The sequence below is a fragment of the Salmo trutta genome, chromosome 10, assembly GCF_901001165.1.
Source record: "Salmo trutta chromosome 10, fSalTru1.1, whole genome shotgun sequence".
Lineage (NCBI taxonomy): Eukaryota > Metazoa > Chordata > Actinopteri > Salmoniformes > Salmonidae > Salmo > Salmo trutta.
This window is the reverse complement of record NC_042966.1, coordinates 3,017,789-3,036,271: the sequence shown is the minus strand read 5'-3', so window position 1 is coordinate 3,036,271 and position 18,483 is coordinate 3,017,789. Positions and strand designations below refer to the sequence as shown.

Sequence of the window (18,483 nt, the reverse complement as noted above, 5' to 3'; positions counted from 1 at the left end):
TTGTGTTTTTGCGCTAGTGCGTTGGTTTTGCGCCGACTGTGTTTTCCTCTGTGTTTGGGGCACTTTGTTTTGTGTCCGCTCTCATCGCTGTTTGGGGTGGCTTGTGTTTTTTGCCATTTGGCCCATTAAAAGCCACTACCCTGTATTCGCTGCTTCCTGCATTTGATTCCTCACCCACGACGCCCAAGCATTACACATAACAAGTCTGTTCACTGCAACAATATCTGTAGCTTGTCTCAAATATAGCAGGAAGCAAAAAGTGTTACAACACATCTGCTGGTACCACATTTATATAATATGTCTTAGTATCTTCCACAAAGAAATACGTTTGTATTCAACGTGTGCCTTGCGCAAACGTGTGTGTCTGTATGCGGTGTGTGACTGTATGCAGTGTCTGTATGCGGTGTGTGACTGTATGCGGTGTGTGACTGTATTCGGTTTGTGACTGTATTCGGTGTGTGACTGTATGCGGTGTGTGACTGTATTCGGTGTGTGACTGTATGCGGTGTGTGACTGTATGCGGTGTGTGACTGTATTCGGTGTGTGACTGTATGCGGTGTGTGACTGTATTCGGTGTGTGACTGTATGCGGTGTGTGACTGTATGCGGTGTGTGACTGTATGCGGTGTGTGACTGTATGCGGTGTGTGTCTGTCAAACCTCAGATGGACAAAAACCAGTGGTTGTGGTCAGTCGTTTGACTCCGCCCACATGGCCCTGAATTGCACGCCGCAGTCAGGGGGACTTGTAATTAATCACGTGTTTGGTGGGCCTCAGTGTGTGTGTTCTGTGTGTGTGTGCGCGCGGAAATCACAGAGAGATGTGGAGAATGCTGAGAGGATGTTTCTTTAAGACCCATTACCTTCCAATCCGACAGAGGGGGAGGCTATGATAAGGTGGTGTAGCGCCGCTCCCCGCTCCCCTATGCCGTTTACATGTGCAAAGGAGAGAGACAGGGGGAACCATATATCTGGGTATTTCAAAGCAGCACAGGCACGGAGGCATAATCCGCGGAGATGTGTCCGAAAAATATTTAACGTCAGATTTGGACAGTATGAGCATCGCGCGATGACTGTGGTAAGGATGTAACTTCCACCGCCCCTCGCAACCCATTTAATGGCATGAAACGAGAAGAGTCTGTGAAAATGTGTGCGTTTTTGTGTAGCCGATAACCAGTTAGCCTATGTTTATTGTGTTGTCAGGAAGGGAGGGGAATATAGGAGGGAGCAAAATAAATACAATAAACGATGCAATAAAATAAACGAGGCACCTGTACTGTACTTAACCTACAGGTGCGTTAGCAACACACACCTCGATGTATTTAGGGCGCTCACAAGAGAAAGAGAGAGAGAATGTAGCCTACAAATAACGTTATATGTAGCCTATGCATTGCCAAGTTCTTATAAGCTTATAATAAACTAATACACTAGTATATAAACTACCGTTATTAAGCAACGATTTCCAAGAATAACCATTATTTTAGTGCTTTTCTCTCGTTTGTCTCTGGAGTAAATTGTATCCAAAATGTGTGACATGTATTTTGGATCCCGTACAGTGTATTTCTGACGTGTTGTTCTCCATAAAATGAGTAGCCTATATCCTATGGCATGATGAGAGTTAACCATCGAGATATCTTCCTTATGAACATTCAGGAATGTCTGTAGTTGTGTGGGGTTGTGTGTGTGTGTGTTTTATCAAATGATCTTTTTCCCCCCATACATTAAAACATGGAAGTAGTCTATAGCTGTCATCTCCAAACGCCTCATTTTCAGCACTGAAACACTGTTGGGGATGCGACTAAAGGCATGTTTGACTGGCTTTCGTTCCTTTGATTCTGTCTCACTCTGCCCAGCTGCCGACAATCCGTTATTGATTTCAATGATGCGTTTCGTGATATGAGATGGATTTAAATAGGCTGGTTGTGGCACAGGACAAACCGCCGCTTTCTCAGTCATCATTCATGTGTAAAAAATGTCAAGTAAATCATTTAATGTGTGCGTAAATGCTGAGTAGCCTATATAAGACACCATTTATGTTGAACAGATCATGCCCGACTTTCTTCCAATGTCGGTAATAGCGAAAGGCTTGGCCACACTCCCCTCTCCGCCCCAATGTCTGGTGAACAGTGCTGTGTAGTCTGCCTTGCTCCTTCCTTCCTCGTCAATCTCTCTCTCTCTCAAACGTTTCATATTTTCCTTATTAGTCCCCCATTCGTGAATAGCTGCTATTTTAGTAACCTAATACTGTACAAGATTGAGGCCTGCTCCTAATTGGCCATATAGAGAGCAACCATGAGATAGCCTACTACTCTGGGCTGGAAAGAGCAACCACAACCATGCTAGGAATGTGACAGCTATGGGGTGGTGACAGAGATGATGAGGGGGATGGCAAGTAGGATGATAAATAGTATACAGAGATCATTTTGTAGCTGTTCAATGATGCAGTATTAGTCGACATTGCATATTAGTCAGTGTGTCAGGTACAAAGAAGACATGGTGCTAGATGACCAACTAGCGTTCATAAACTGAGTACGCTTAAAATCAGCTGCCCCTATAGTCCTATTCTTGCCATGAAAAATGATGGAACTGGTATCACAAGCCCAATCATCTTTGACTCAATATAATAATTTGTCCATAATTTGGGACTTTGTTTGTCTTGAGAGGTTTGTCGCCTTTGTATCCTCGTGTCAACTGTTTGTATTGTCATTAACATGTTTGAATAGCCTACCTCACAAGATAATGAAAATACTACTACATTACTATTGGTATTATATTTGGTGGAAAGACTTGGGCCACATCTAGTACTTGTCCTGAAGTGCAGGGGCTAAAGGGTCACATTGCCTGGTTGTCCAGTCTGTTTGTACTTTGATCATATGGCAGTGTTCTGCATTGCTTTTGAATGTGTTTCTGTAAATATCTCTAGTCCTCTGTCTCTCTAGTCCCCTGTACAGGCAGTGCACTGGCCATCACTAAGTACCCCTACCTCAGAGCTGAATCAGGTGTGTCAGTGCTGGGCTGGAACAAAAGCCTGCACACCTAGTAGCTCTTCAGGACCTGGGTTGGAGACCACTGCCCGTACCAGTAGAAGGATGGCATGAGAGACAGCCTTGGTGGTCCTCCTTAGCTCTCCTGGATGAGATGGAAGATGCTGATATAGCAGCAGGAGTAACCCATGTGCAGTAGGTGCTGGGTGGGTTACAGTTTGCCAGACATCCTCTTCCTGGCAGATCATGGAGGGAATGCTATAGGGGTTACCCAGACTGACTCATGGTTCTGATGGCCTGACTTGCCCTATCTACAGCCACCACATCATGTAATAAAATGTAACAATGGTCCTAGACCAGTGTTATTCCTTACTGGTCCTGACTGGGGACTCACAGGGTGTGCAGGCTTTTCATCTATTACAGCACTAACACACCAGTTTCCAGACCCCGATTTATTAAATCAAGTATGTGTTAACAGGGGGCAGGGATAAATGCCTGCACAGCCTGTGGGTGCCCAGGACCAGGCTTGAAGAAAAACGTTGATCTTTCCTTAGATCTCTATTTTAGGCCTATCCTCTCTGTTCACAAACCTAAACTGGACAGGTGTGGGAAACAAGCTTTTAACCTCATCCAGTCACCTTATTGATCTGTGATCATTAGATAAATATAAGGGAAGGAAGGGTTTGTAAAGTATTGGAACACAGGCTGGGAGTTGTAGTCTTCCCGGGCAGCCCTTTGTTGTTACTGTACCACTAGTAGTCTCTCTCGAAAAGACTACAGAGCCACTATTTCCTGGTCTGCTCCCCAATCTGGAGAGGGGAGGGTCTGGAACTGGGCATGTCTTCAGCATTTAGATTAGGTTACATAAGTCTGTGTGGTCTCAAAAGCCTGCACACTCTGTGTCTCCCCAGCACCTATATTTCATTACATATTTCGTATCATTATCTGTCCATGTTTGAGAGATGCTTGAGATTACTACACTTACAGTACATCAAGTTACACTACAGGTTTATGTTGTGGAATTGTCTTACAGTAGTTGTAGTACTGGCCTAGCTTGTTTTTTCCTATGTTGTATACAGTGCATTAACTGAGGTGGGCCTAGTGTGACGCTTTGTCTATCTTTATTTCTTTCAGCTATCGCTCCGGGTGTTGTGAAGACCTAACCTGTGGATCCAGTCGGAAGGTTGGCCTTCCACTATCCATTCCTCCCCTCCCTTTCCTCAGCCAATGCTAGACTCCCACCACAGCCCAGTTTCACATAGAAACTTCCTCCTTCGGTCATTCAAGAGCACATAGATCAGGGATTATCAACTAGATTCAACCGCGGGCTGATTTTTTTCCTGAGAGGATGGTCAGGGGGGCGGAACTGACCGCAAGAAGCCCAAGCAGATATAACATTGGACTAAAACATAATCATTTCAAATCTTTGTTACATTTGTGTATGATCACATATATCTCTCTATTATGCATGAGAATACTTTGGAACAGATTTTCAAAATTAAAATCACTTGTAGCTGATTTGCTGGCGTTTTTACAGTCATTTATGTCCAAAAATAAGTAAATAACTATTTTAGCTCGGCAAACTTGGGTGGGCCAAATAATATCACCAGAGGGCCAAATTTGTCCCGGCCCCACAGGCCGCCAGTTGGGGAACCCTGACATAGTTCCTTCCTGGTAAACAAAACCCAGGTTGTTGCACAGTAAGAAAAAAGCAGCGAGAGAGAAAAGTGTACTAGGCCTATTTGTTAGTGTTGTTTTGGAGAGAAGAAGTAATGCAATAGATGGAATCAGAGGGAGTGAAATGGAAGCGTCAAACATGATTAAAAGCTATTTCATACAAAGAAATAAAGGAACAATTTATCTTTTTTATACACTGTCATTTCAGTAAGAGATGAACAGACTCAAACAGAAGATCTCGTTCAAATAACAGACATTCTGTCAACGAATCACACGTGCACACACTTTGACCCACCTGCACACAGGGCTTTTGGGTAAACACAAACTCCCAACATAGACGTTTTCTCTCAGAACCCGCCACACACTCTCCAGTCTCATGATGATGTGCGAAGTGATGCCCACCATTTCGGAGGACGGGCGCGGTGGAGGCCCCTCCTCTCCTGGGGTCGGGGCTGGGGGCCCTGGTGGGGCCATAGGGGGAGGGGGCTACGGTGGCCGAGGAGAATCAAGGGCTGGGGGTGATGAGGGAGGCAGCACAGGGAACCTGGAGTCCCTGATGGTCAACATGCTGACCGAGAGGGAGAGGCTGCTGGAGAGCCTGAGGGAGACCCAGGACAGCCTTGGGACGGCCCAGCTACTCCTCAGAGAGCTAGGCCATGAGAAGGACTCCCTCTCGAGACAGTTGTCCATCGCCCTGCCACAGGTACAGTAGTGTGTGTGTGTGCGCGTGCGTGGGGGGGTACAGTATGTATGAGTGGGGGTACAATCAATGTATTTTCATGTGAGTGAGGATGTGGGTGTGATTGGTATGTCTGAGTGTATATTTGTGTGTTTGTGCGTGGTGCGGGTGTGCGTGTGTGCGACTGCATATGTGTACTTGTCTATGTATGCGTCAGTTGCAGAGCAAAGCTGGCTCACAATAAATCCCTGCAGTGGCAGATCTGGGTGCTCCCCCATATAGAGAAAAACGATCAACTGTAGAGAGGGACATCAATTAATTCCACTCCTGCCTCTTTAGAATAACCGGTATTGTACTTACACATGGAGAGGATTTGTGCTTGTGTTCCCTTTTGTCTTTTTGCTCCCTTACTGTCGGCATTTTCTTTTAGCTATTTTTCATCTCAGATTGAGGGAAACATTTGTTTTTTAGCACTGTAATTACCATACAGTCATTGATAATAGGTGTAATAGCCTATGGATCTGATAAGACATTTTACAGTAGTACTGTGTTCATATTTTTCATTAGATTGACCTTCATGGCCACAGTAGATGAAGGCTAATCTACTTCAGTGGGCATATATATTAACTTTGTACAGACATGGCCAAAGGTTTTGAGAATGACAAATATTAATTTTCACAAAGTTTGCTGCCTCAATTTGTATGATGGCAATTTGCATATACTCCAGAATGTTATGAAGAGTGATCAGATGAATTGCAATTAATTGCAAAGTCCCTCTTTGCCATGCAAATGAACTGTATCCCCAAAAAAACATTTCCACTGCATTTCAGCCCTGCCACAAAAGGACCAACTGACATCGTGTTGTCGTGCCTTTGGAATCATTAAACTGAAGACTTATTTATCAAATAACTCTCTGTAATTATTATTACGCGATTAAACTGATTAATCATGTAACTGTAATTAACTAGGAAGTCGGGGCACCAAGGAAAATCTTCAGATTACAAAGTTATAATTTTCCTAATATAACTTTCAGATATTTTAATATCTGATCAATTAGTCTTCGAATTAATGAATTATTATTTACCTCACGTTAGTCTCATTCCAAACGTCATAAATTGTTGGTTATCTGCACGAACCCAGTCTTCACTATGAGTCATCCATACATCAATTGTCTTAAAATCATTTATTTACTAACTAGGTAATTCACAGAAATGCATAACAAACAGTAGATATGTTTACAAGGAAATGATAGGAGAATGTGCCCTAGTGGGCTAAACCGGCATGGTGGCTTGTTAGACAAAAGGGGAGTGGGGGGTCATCTGAGGAGACACTCCAGAGTTTAATATTATAACAATTGAAATGCTAATCCTTTGCTCATGAACACTCACTCATTCGGGAACAATTGCAATCAATATATATATTTACGCTCAGTGTGTCGTCGGGATCTCTGTTGAAAAGTTTGTTTCTGTTGGAGTGTCTGTCCGCCCTCTCTCTCTCGCTGTCGTGGTTAGAATGGATAGTTCAGAGTAACATTCATTCATGTCGTTATAGAATAGCAGTTTCGGCGGTTGTCGGTCTTCGTGTTTAATGATACCGAATTCCTAGCTGCAGACTAGTAATTAATATCAAAGACTTGTTCTTATTCTGTCGGTATCGATAGTCTAAGAGTTTAACCACGTGGTATGGTTAAAAGTTCATCAAGAGAAATGCATGGTCTCAAACCTTGGCCCTCTCGTTATCGAGGTAAGCTGGTCTCCTCTCAAACCTTGGCCCTCTCGTTATCTAGGTAAACTGGTCTGGTGATAGAAAACCTAGGTGGGGGTTTTATTCGGAAGAGCAGAAAAGGGCCTGTCCCATGACGCCAGACCATAACTGTGCTCATGGGCAGTCCTCTGATTTAGTTAAACTCCAAAGGGAATTGGAGTTTCCTTCATTAAACAGTCCAAAATCACATTACACAATTTCACAAACAGTTCCATCCCCACTCATTCATTTTATACAACAATTAGATGTACGCCTCATAGCTGAGGCTATTGTATAAACAGCGTTATTGTAATGTGGCCTTATTGTCTCCCATGAGTTTCACAAAATTGTACCAAACGGACCAGTTCATAGCTGGATTCTTCACCGATCTTTTATACCTTCTCCAGAACATAAATGTTGTTCGGTTCTCCAGTTCTGTGAGGTGGAAGAAATTCCTTTGTCCTCTCTATGAAACTCACTCTCTCTCTATACTGTGGCCATGAGGAGAGGATCTCCTCATAGGAATTTACGACCTCTTCTGACCACAGCAGCCTGGGTTTGGGAGACAAGAGGTAGGGGTATGGTGCATAGAAAAGGGCTGGTGCAGAGGGAGGGGGAAATAGTGCTCGACGTACCCAAAGAGGGCAACGTCATGACAATATCAGTGATTCTCTCGTTAACACAGGTGTGAGTGTTGACGAGGACAAGGCTGGAGATCACTCTGTCATGCTGATTGAGTTCGAATAACAGACCGGAAGCTTCAAAAGGAGGGTGGTGCTTGGAATCATTGTTCTTCCTCTGTCAACAATGGTTACCTGCAAGGAAACACGTGCCGTCATCATTGCTTTGCACAATAAGGGCTTCACAGGCAAGGATATTGCTGCCAGTAAGATTGCACCTAAATCAACCATTTATCGGATCATCAAGAACTTCAAGGAGAGCGGTTCAGTTGTTGTGAAGAAGGCTTCAGGGCACCCAAGAAAGTCCAGCAAGTGCCAGGACCGTCTCCTAAAGTTGATTCAGCTGCGGGATCAGGGCACCACCAGTACAGAGCTTGCTTAGGAAAACTTTTGGAGGATGGCCTGGTGTCAAGAAGGGAAGCACAGAAGCCACTTCTCTCCAGGAAAAACATCAGGAAAAATATCAGGGTCTCCCACACCCTGATATTCTGCAAAAGGTACAGGGATTGGACTGCTGAGGACTGGGGTAAAGTAATTTTCTCTGATGAATCCCCTTTCCGATTGTTTGGGGCATTCGGAAAAAAGCTTGTTCAGAGAAGACAAGGTGAGCGCTACCATCAGTCCTGTGTCATGCCAACAGTAAAGCATCCTGAGACCATTCATGTGTGGGGTTGCTTCTCAGCCAAGGGAGTGGGCTCACTCACAATTTTGCCTAAGAACACAGCCATGAATAAAGAATGGTACCAACACATCCTTCCAGAGCAACTTCTCCCAACCATCCAGGAACAGTTTGGTGACGAACAATGCCTTTTCCAGCATGATGGAGCACCTTGCCATAAGGCAAAAGCGATATCTAAGTGTCTCGGGGAACAAAACATCGATATTTTGGGTCCATGGCCAGGAAACTCCTCAGACCTTAATCCCATTGAGAACTTGTGGTCAATCCTCAAGAGGCGGGGGGACAAACAAAATCCCACAAATTCTGACAAACTCCAAGCATTGATTATGCAAGAATGGGCTGCCATCAGTCAGGATGTGGCCCAGAAGTTGATTGACAACATGCCAGGGCGGATTGCAGAGGTCTTGAAAAAGAAGGGTCAACACTGCAAATATTGACTCTTTGCATCAACTTCATGTAATTGTCAATAAAAGCCTTTGACACTAAAAGCCTTTGTAATTATACTTCAGTATTCCATAGTAACATCTGATAAAAATATCTAAAGACACTGAAGCAGCAAACTTTGTGGAAATTAACATTTGTGTCATTCTCAGAACTTTTGGCCACGACTGTAGACAGATTTGTCCTTAAATTGTTCTTAAGTTGTGTGGTCGACGGCAGCAATAATGAGTGAAGGGAAGGATACAAAAAAACTGAAAACGTATCATTTCCACAAGGAATGGGAGGAGGATTATTTTTTTGTCTATCAAACTCAAAATGTGTGTGCCTCATCTGCTATAATAGCATCACTATCCCAAAGAAAGGTAACATAGAACAACATTTTAAAACCACACACAAAAACCAAGAAAGATATTTTCCAGCAAAGACTGAATTACGAAGAAGAAAGTTACAAGAACTAAAAAATCTACTGGCAGCGCAGCAGTCAATTTTCAAAGGACTGTGACCAAAGGGAAGGCGGCTACCATAGCATCTTATTATCTTAACCTAAGCAAAAAAAGAAACGTCTCATTTTCAGGACCCTGATCTTCAAAGATCATTTGTAAAAATCCAAATAACTTCACAGATCTTAAGTTGTGCCCTACACCATTTCCCATGCTTGTTCAATGAACCATAAACATTATTGAACATGCACCTGTGGAACGGTCGATAAGACACTAACAGCTTACAGATGGTAGGCAATTAAGGTCACAGTTATGAAAACTTAGGACACTAAAGAGGCCTTTCTACTGACTCTGAAAAACACCAAAAGAAAGATGCCCAGGGTCCCTGCGCATCTGCGTGAACGTGCCTTAGGCATGCAGCAAGGAGGCATGAGGACTGCAGATGTGGCCAGGGCAATAAATTGCAATGTCCGTACTGTGAGACGCCTAAGACAGCGCTACAGGGAGACAGGACGGACAGCTGATCGTCCTCGCAGTGGCAGACCACGTGTAACAACACCTGCACAGGATCGGTACATCCGAACATCACAACTGCGGGACAGGTACAGGATGGCAACAACAACTGCCCGTGTTACGCCAGGAACGCACAATCCCTCCATCAGTGTTCAGACTGTCCGCAATAGGCTGAGAGAGGCTGGACTGAGGGCTTGTAGGCCTGTTATAAGGCATGTCCTCACCAGACATCACCGGCAACAACACCGCCTATGGGCACAAACCCACCGTCGCTGGACCAGACAGGACTGGTAAAAAGTGATCTTCACTGACGAGTCGCGGTTTTGTCTCACCAGGGGTGATGGTCGGATTTGCGTTTATCATCGAAGGAATGAGCATTACACCGAGGCCTGTACTCTGGAGTGAGATCGATTTGGAGGTGGGGGGGTCCGTCATGGTCTGGGGCAGTGTGTCACAGCATCATCGGACTGAGCTTGTTGTCATTGCAGGTCATCTCAATGCTGTGCGTTACAGGGAAGACATCCTCCTACCTCATGCGGTACCCTACCTGAAGGCTCATCCTGACATGACCCTCCAGCATGGCAATACCACCAGCCATACTGCTCGTTCTGTGCGTGATTTCCTGCCAGACAGGAATGTCAGTGTTCTGCCATGGCCAGCAAAGAGCCCGGGTCTCAATCCCATTGAGCACATCTGGGACCTGTTAGATCGGAGGGTGAGGTCTAGGGCCATTCCCCCCAGAAATGTCAAGGAACTTTCAGGTGCCTTGGTGGAAGAGTTGGGTAACACCTCACAGCAAGAACTGGCAGATCTGGTGCAGTCCATGAGGAGGAGATGCACTGCAGTACTTAATGCAGCTGGTGGCCACACCAGATACCGACTGTTACTTTTGATTTTGACCCCCCTTTTGTTCAGGGACACATTATTCAATTTCTGTTAGTCACATGTCTGTGGAACTTGTTCAGTTTATGTCTCAGTTGTTGAATCTTGTTATGTTCATACAAATATTTACACATGTTCAGTTTGCTGAAAATAAACGCAGTTGACAGTGAGAGGACGTTTCATTTTTTGCTGAGTTTAGTTATCACTGCGTAATTCATCAGCAAGCTTTGTGCGGGAAGATGTTAAACATGAAAGAGGTGATGGATGTTGCGATGAAGATTGTGTGTTCTTTTTGAGCAAGAAGCCTACAGCAGAGGCTATTTCGTGCTCACTTAGAAGAGACTGAAGCGGAGCACACAGACCTGCTGCTGCACACGGATGTGCGGTGGCTGAGCCAAAGGACATTTTTAGGGAGATTCAGTGAAATCAAGGAGTTTCTCAAGGTCTCCAAACATGCAGAATATGCACTGCTAGAGGACACACAGTGGCTCCTGGATTTATCTTTTCTCACTGACCTAACTTATATGCTTAATGAATTGAATGTAGAGCTGCAAGGAGAAGGCAAACATGTAATCGACATGATCAGATCTGTGAACACTATTAAATGCAAACTACAACTGCTCACAAGAAAGCTTCAACGTAAGGACCTGCACTTCTGTCAACACATGCATTCAGAACCTGAACGTCAGGGCAAAGATACAGCACAGCTTGACAGTGCACCTTACGTGGAGCACGTCCAGAGCGTCTTATCTGAGTTTGACAGTCGTTTCACTGACTTTGCATCACTTGAGCCTATTGCCACTTAAATGTGCTTTCCGTTTGGCACAGACATAAATGTGGAAGTCATTGCCTCCAAAATGGGATCACTTTTTCAGTTGGACACAACTATAGCAGAAACTGAAATTGTCACCCTTTAAAATGACATTCAGCTGAAATCCAGGGCAACCACTGAGATGAAGGAAGAGTTCTGGGAGCTAGTGCTAGAGGAGAAGTATCCCAACATAAGAAGATGTGCTCTCAGCCCTTTTTGGATCAACCTACCTCTGAGTCTGCATTTTCTCACATGAAGATAAAGTCCAAGTACAGATCTGTTATGACTGATGACCACCTTGTGGCCTGCATGAGACTTGCAACAAGCTGCTACAGCCCTGACTATGAAAAACGACTTGCCTCCACCCTATGCCAAAAGTCACACTAAGGTAGGAAATTAAATGAGTGGCACTTATTTGTGGAAAACATGTTATTGGTCCACATTATATTTGGGTATCAAATAGGTATCATAGCAGCAGGTCCATACTCAGTGGTGTGTTGCGTTTAATACATTTTGTTGGTTGGTTTAGAGGCTGGCAAATGAAAAAGTAGATCTCGCGTCAAAGAAGGTGGGGCACACCTGATCTAGCTAAGGTGTAATCATTAGTCCAAACAGTTGCAAATGAGAGTTCAGGTAGGCTTTTTCCCATTTCATTCCGTTTGCTTCCTTTTAAGAAACGTTTTTCAACAGAATTGGTGGAATGAATACACCCCTGATCACCTGAACCCCAGTGGAGGCTGCTGAGGGGAGGATGGTTCATAAGAATGGCCAGTGGAGTAAATGGAATGGCATCAGACATCTGGAAAACATTTGATACCATTCCACGAATTCCGCTCCAGCCATTTCCATGAGCCCGTTTTCCCCAATTAAGGTGCCACCAATCTCCTGTGCCACACACACAGTTCACTTTCATAGCAGCCACATACAAACAGCATCATCACTTTGCTCCTATAATTCCTTATGGTATCTATGCGCTTGTGACGTCCCTCCCACTCTGTCTGCTGGGATCTCCTGTGTGGTAGTTTACTTGTTGCAGGAGGCCAGTGGGCAGAGCTGGGAGGATCGTCAGCTGATGTGGCGCACCTGGGCAGGCTTGGCCTGCAGGCTATAAAGGGTGGCCACATCAGCCAACACACTCTGTCTTCCCTGACTGGCAGGCTGGCTTCCACCACCTTTGTTTTTTTTGGTCTGTTTTCACCATACAACAACCTCTCCACTCATCCACACACTGCATACACTACTGATCCTACAGACATCCACAGTTTATGTTATGTTTTTGTTTTTATTATTATGTAGTTTAATAAATGTATGCTTGGTTTACGGAGCCTCAACTGCACACACACAGCTTATTCTGAAAAAAAGATTTCTGAACGGTACCCCAGTACCATTCTGTGATTTTAGATTAGAACTAGTAAGTGTACATACAAGTACACAACACACACTCTGTACAATAAACAAAGCATACGTGAACTGTACAACTACTAATTGGACTGTGTGATAAAGTGTATGTTTGTATGCTACTCTTTAAATAAGAGTTCTCCTGAATGGAGCCCAAAGTCTCTCAATGATCATACAGACAGTGAGAATGAGAGAGATGGAATTCAAATAAATGACCAGAGATGCCAAGTGAAATTCTGACCCTTATCCAAACAAGGACCAACCCCAGAAAGCAGAGTGCCAACAATCCTACTGTGTCACCATCTGCATACTCTCCTTCTCTTATCTCTGACTCCCATCGCTGTTGCATTGCATTTCATGCTGTATGTTTCTTTGTGTCTTAGGCCATGTTGATGACAGCTTACATTGCAGCATATACATTGTCATTGTAGTCCTCCAGTCTGAAGGTAGTCAAGTGAAAATGTTCTAAGCTTGTGCCTCCAAAATGAACATTATAAAGCTTGTGCTGCCAAAACCAAGCTTCATTTGTAGGTTTCCTTTTTCTTCCAAATAATAGGAATCATTTTCACTTTTTTTGGAAGGGTAAGGATCATAAGGAATAATTATAAAAGTGTTGCATGCTGTATTACCTTCTGATGGCAAGATATTTTACTGACACTGTTGTTGACAGTGTTTCCAGTTAGTATTGTAAGTGATATAGCTATGCTGTGTTTCTCACCTTTCCAGTGCATTTCAGTGCAGTATCATTGTGTAACTCAGTGATTTAATCCTTGAAGGCCAGTTGACAGTGTCACCGCAGCGTAATCTGTGTCAGTTCATGAATGTTATGTTGCTTGGGGGTACTGCAGGAGTTTGCTGTGCTGACTAAGGAGCTGAATGTTTGCCGGGAGCAGCTACTGGAGAGGGAAGAGGAGATTTCTGAGCTCAAGGCGGAGAGAAACAACACATGTGTAAGATGTTTACCAGCCATTTTACTCACTAGCACTTTCCCAGCAGTTGTGTTTGTTCTTTCTCACCCATTGTAGTTGTGGTATTGATTAATTCTATTACTCCCTCTTCTCCCTAGTACACACTTTCACATTTTCTCCTACCGTCCCTCTGCCCTCTCCTTTTTCTCCATGTTTCTCCCCCTTCTCTTTCTGCTACCTTATGCTCTTCCACTCCTGTCTACTCCCTCTAAACTCTGTCATTCTGCCACCTTGTCTCTCTCTCTCTCTCCTCCTCCTCTGCCTCTCTTACCTTCTCTGTCCTCCTTTTTCCTTCTTCCTCTCCACTTTCTTTTTCTCCACCTCCTACTCTGCCTGTCTTTCTCTCCTGTCCTTTGCTTATCTCCATCTCCTTCCGTGCATTGCTAACTCTTCTGCCTCTCTCTCTTTCTCCCTCAATCTCTTTATATGCCTTTCTGTCTGTCTCTTTCTCCTACTCTCTTCCCCCCTTCTCTCTCTTTCCATCTTTCCCTCTCCCTTCCCATATATAGTTGTTACTAGAACACCTGGAGTGTCTTGTGTCCCGTCACGAGCGCAGTCTGAGGATGACGGTGGTGAAGAGACAGGCCCAATCCCCAGCAGGGGTCTCCAGTGAAGTGGAGGTCCTCAAGGCCCTCAAGTCCCTGTTTGAACACCACAAGGCTTTGGATGAGAAGGTGGGCGACCAGGCCACCAGGCTTCCATTTTGGGTCTCCATCCCACTCATAAGCAGCTACTGTAGCTTTCTCTCAACAGTCGCTTTATTGTTTTGATGAAGGGATCCACACAGACACATTTCTCAGCGTTTCTCATTAATTTCTAATTTTTGGCCCTAAGGTTCGAGAGCGACTCCGGGTGGCCCTTGAGAGAGTGACACTTTTGGAGGATCAACTACAAGCAACAGCACAAGAGGTAAAAGCCATACGGGATACAAATGTTTTATTAGAGCATGTTTATTAGAGCATATCTCAATTTCTTGACAATAAGAAAGATACAAATGTATTCACTCTATTTTTTGTCATTTACCTCTCTTGCAGGTAATCTCTTTAAGAGACCAAATTAAAAGACGGCAACAAGGGATGGACGGCGGGAAAGATGTAAGGCGGGATTTATGCACGTTGGTTCCAGTATTTAAGTTTGTTAGCGTCCAAAAGTTAATAACAGTACTACAGTATATAGTATATGGGTATTATGATGTGTCTCTTTGATATTCAACATGGGTCTAATTGATCTAATTTCCCGTCGCTCTCCTTTCTCGAAATCCATCGTCACCGGTGACATCAGCGCCTACCCAATGGACCGTCTTCTGGATTGGACGGTGAGATCGACAGACAGAGAGAAACGGAGATAGAGCGCCTAAGAGCTGAGCTCTCCCAGCTGAAAGAGAGACTGGCCCTGATGTGTCGACAGGTGGGTTAGAGAGCGAGAGAGTGAGAGAATGTAGCCTACCCTACATGTTTTGGTACATGTATGCATTGCCTACACTGTAAGATGTTTCTGTAATTTCAAAAGTAAACATTTTTAAAATGCACAGTAAAATACTGTAAATGTGTTTTACAGCACAATGTAAGACGTTTCTGTAATTTCAACTGTAAAACACTGTAGAATGCACAGTAAAATACCTTAAATGTGTTTTACAGAATTAATTATGGTGCATTGTGGGAAAATGTTGTGGGCGGTGAAAGAGTCTCTGGCTCATTAATGTATTTTAAGACGTGCCTTGTAAGAGGCTATATTTGTTGCATCCGTGAGAATGCTGTACCCCAACAGAAAACAGTAATATACTGTATTTTAAGGATTTCTACAAACCTTGTCCTGAATATCACTGCTAGTAATTTTCTGTAATTCAGAACACAGTACCATACTGTATTTTTTGAGCGACGAAAACCATTTGAACACTAGTGTCTCATTAATATATTCTGAGGGGTGTCTTGTAAGAGGTTATATTTGTTGCACCTGTTAGTGAGAATGCTGTACAAATTTAGCTAATATGTGGTAGTGGTTCCCTAACAATTAAATGTATGTAGGGAACAGATCAGAGTGCAAGTGATATAAAACACCAAATATCAGTTAGTGTGTTGGAAAGTAAACCCATCTAGTACTGAGTTGGACACCCCTTTGCCTCCAGAACAGCCTGAATTATTTGGTGCATGGAAACGTTGCTGAATTGGTATTAAGGGACCTAACGTGTTTCAGGAAAACATTCCCCACACTATTACCGCTACCAGCCTGTACCGTTGACACCAGGCCGGATGGGGCCATGGCCTCATGCTGCTTATGCCAAATCCTGACTCTGCCATCAGCATGACACAACAGGAACCTGGATTCGTCAGACCTGGCAATTTTTTTCCACTCCTCAATTGTCCAGTGTTGGTGATCGCGTGCCCACTGGAGCCGCTTCTTTCTGTTTTTAGCTGATAGGAGTGGAACCCGGTGTAGTCGTCTGCTGCAATTGCCCTTTCGTGACAAGAACCGACAAGTTGTGCATTCTGAGATGCTGTTCTACACACCATGGTTGTACTGTGCCATTTGTGCCGCACCTGTTAGCTTGCACAATACTAGTCATTCTCCTTCGACCTCTCATCAACGAGCTGTTTTCACCCACAGGACTGCCACTGACTGGATGTTTTTTTGTTTGTAGCACCATTCTCGGTAAACCCTAGACACTGTCGTACGTGAAAAGCCCAGGAGGCCGGCCGTTTCTGAAATACTGGACCACTGGTTAATATGTCACTGGGTAATTACAGTAATATTCTGTAATTGTAATTGGTACTGTAAATTAGATTAGTCATATTTGTGGTACCGTAAAATGGATTACAGTAGCTGTACTGTAAAATAAATTAAAGTGACTTACTGGCCAATTGCTGCCAGTATGTTACTGTAAATTTACATTAAAAGTTTTACAGTGTTGTTTATTTAAGTGATAATGCCGAGAAGCCGGTGTTTGGATGATATATATTGCCCTTCGAGGGCATTATCACTTTTATACAACGGGTTACCAACATATTCAAATAATAATTTACATATTTTCATGAAAAATGTTATTTTGATGAATGTATTCATACTATTTCATCCTTCCACAAGATATAGTCCCGAAACAAATCTAGGGTTGCTACCCAAGCCGGCTGGTCATTCGTTTTATTGGTTCGGTTGCCAGAGACGCGACCGAGTCGTTCAGTCTTTTTGTTCTGTATCTATGGACACGACCCAGTCGTTCGTTCTAAATGTTCCATAGCCATACCGGCTGGCAACGTTCTTATGCTTTGCTTGCTAGCTAGCCAACTACGGCTAACTTACGGTCACGTCAAACAGTGTAGACAGAATAACAACAGTAGCTGCATTTGTTAAAGCTGTTTTCTGGTGACATTTATTTGGAGACATCCATAACAATGAGCTAATGAGGCACGATTTCACCTGGCATAGAACATTTGCTCTCTTGTTAGGACATTTAGAGGAGCTAGCCAACAACACAGCTAACACAATAACTTCAAACTAAAGCTGGAAAGACCGCAAGCTAGCTGCACTTCGTTTCGTTTTACCCTTTTTCAATTGACATTTCTTTGTATATATCCATAAAAATGACAGCTGATTCATGATTGACTGTCTGAGAAACGCTGCCTGCCTCTCTCTCGTCCTGACTCCCGATCCCTACACGTTCATTACTATGGGACAGTTGAATATTTTAATATTGAAACAATGTTGCAAATGTCGTAAGGTTTATACAAATCTCTGCTGTTGAAAATGAAATGTTAGTCGAAAAGAAATGTGAGATAATGTCTAGATGCTTTTTATAGTGGAGATCAAGTTTATAACTTATCTGCCTGGGCTGATGAGACAGTGGATTGCACAGTCAGATGGAACAGAGTAAATATACATTTTAACGTCATGGATTTAGCAGGTGGTAACTTGTGGAATAGACACCAGCTGGAATGCGTTTTTAACCAATCAGCATTCAGGATTAGACCCACCCGTTGAATAATATGAGCTTAATTAATGCAACTTATACTGTTACTGTTATGAACCATTCCCAACACTATTGTGTGAGAGCGTGTGAAAGAGAAAAAGTGAAAGAGAGAGAAAAGAGAAGAAATATAAAGAAAAATAGATTAGGTTGGGGGGGGTGTATGAAGATTCTTAAAACCAGTTCCCTTCTTCCTTCTTGTGGACAGTCATAACATTTCATCTGTTTGACAAAACCCACACAGCCTGATCATTGTACATGACACTCTTTTCTATATAATTGCCAATAACCTGCCTCCACCCAAACCAGTGCTTCACGGCTTCACACATAAAGGCCCTCTATCCTGTTATAGTGCTTTATTGTCCATTATTATCTTATTGCTCTTCCTCATGACATTTCAGGTTGGGGAAATAGAGGAACAGCTTGCAGCCGCCAGGAGGGAGGTGACAAAGTCAGAGGAGGCCAATCAGAAGCTCCAGAGGGACGTGAAGGAGGTCAGTCAGGCCAATCTGTTCCTGGCCAAGGCCTTTGGGCAGGGGTGGGAAACCTTTTTCGCTCGAGGGCCACATCGGTATTACAAAATTCAACGGAGGGCTGAAGTGATTTTTTTTTACCTATTTGTTTGTCAAAATC

At 43.7% G+C, this 18,483-nt stretch overlaps 1 protein-coding gene across 8 annotated transcripts in view; it reads left to right on the top strand.

The window, feature by feature from the left end:
• The first annotated feature begins 888 nt into the window (after positions 1-888).
• Positions 889-18,483, top strand: part of LOC115200961 (liprin-alpha-3) — a 75,096-nt gene continuing 57,501 nt past the window's right edge. For 3 of the 8 annotated variants that reach the window (XM_029764122.1, XM_029764123.1, XM_029764117.1), the window contains exons 1-9: positions 891-1,075; positions 2,937-3,310; positions 4,116-5,361; positions 13,773-13,874; positions 14,402-14,566; positions 14,727-14,801; positions 14,927-14,986; positions 15,174-15,299; positions 18,252-18,344. In XM_029764122.1, coding sequence (XP_029619982.1) covers positions 5,035-5,361; positions 13,773-13,874; positions 14,402-14,566; positions 14,727-14,801; positions 14,927-14,986; positions 15,174-15,299; positions 18,252-18,344 — 948 coding nt within the window. In that variant the 5' untranslated portion in view covers positions 891-1,075; positions 2,937-3,310; positions 4,116-5,034. Of the gene's footprint in view, positions 1,076-2,936; positions 3,311-4,115; positions 5,362-13,772; positions 13,875-14,401; positions 14,567-14,726; positions 14,802-14,926; positions 14,987-15,173; positions 15,300-18,251; positions 18,345-18,483 lie in introns of all 8 variants that reach the window. The other 5 variants (XM_029764124.1, XM_029764121.1, XM_029764118.1 and 2 more) reach the window with 5 other exon arrangements.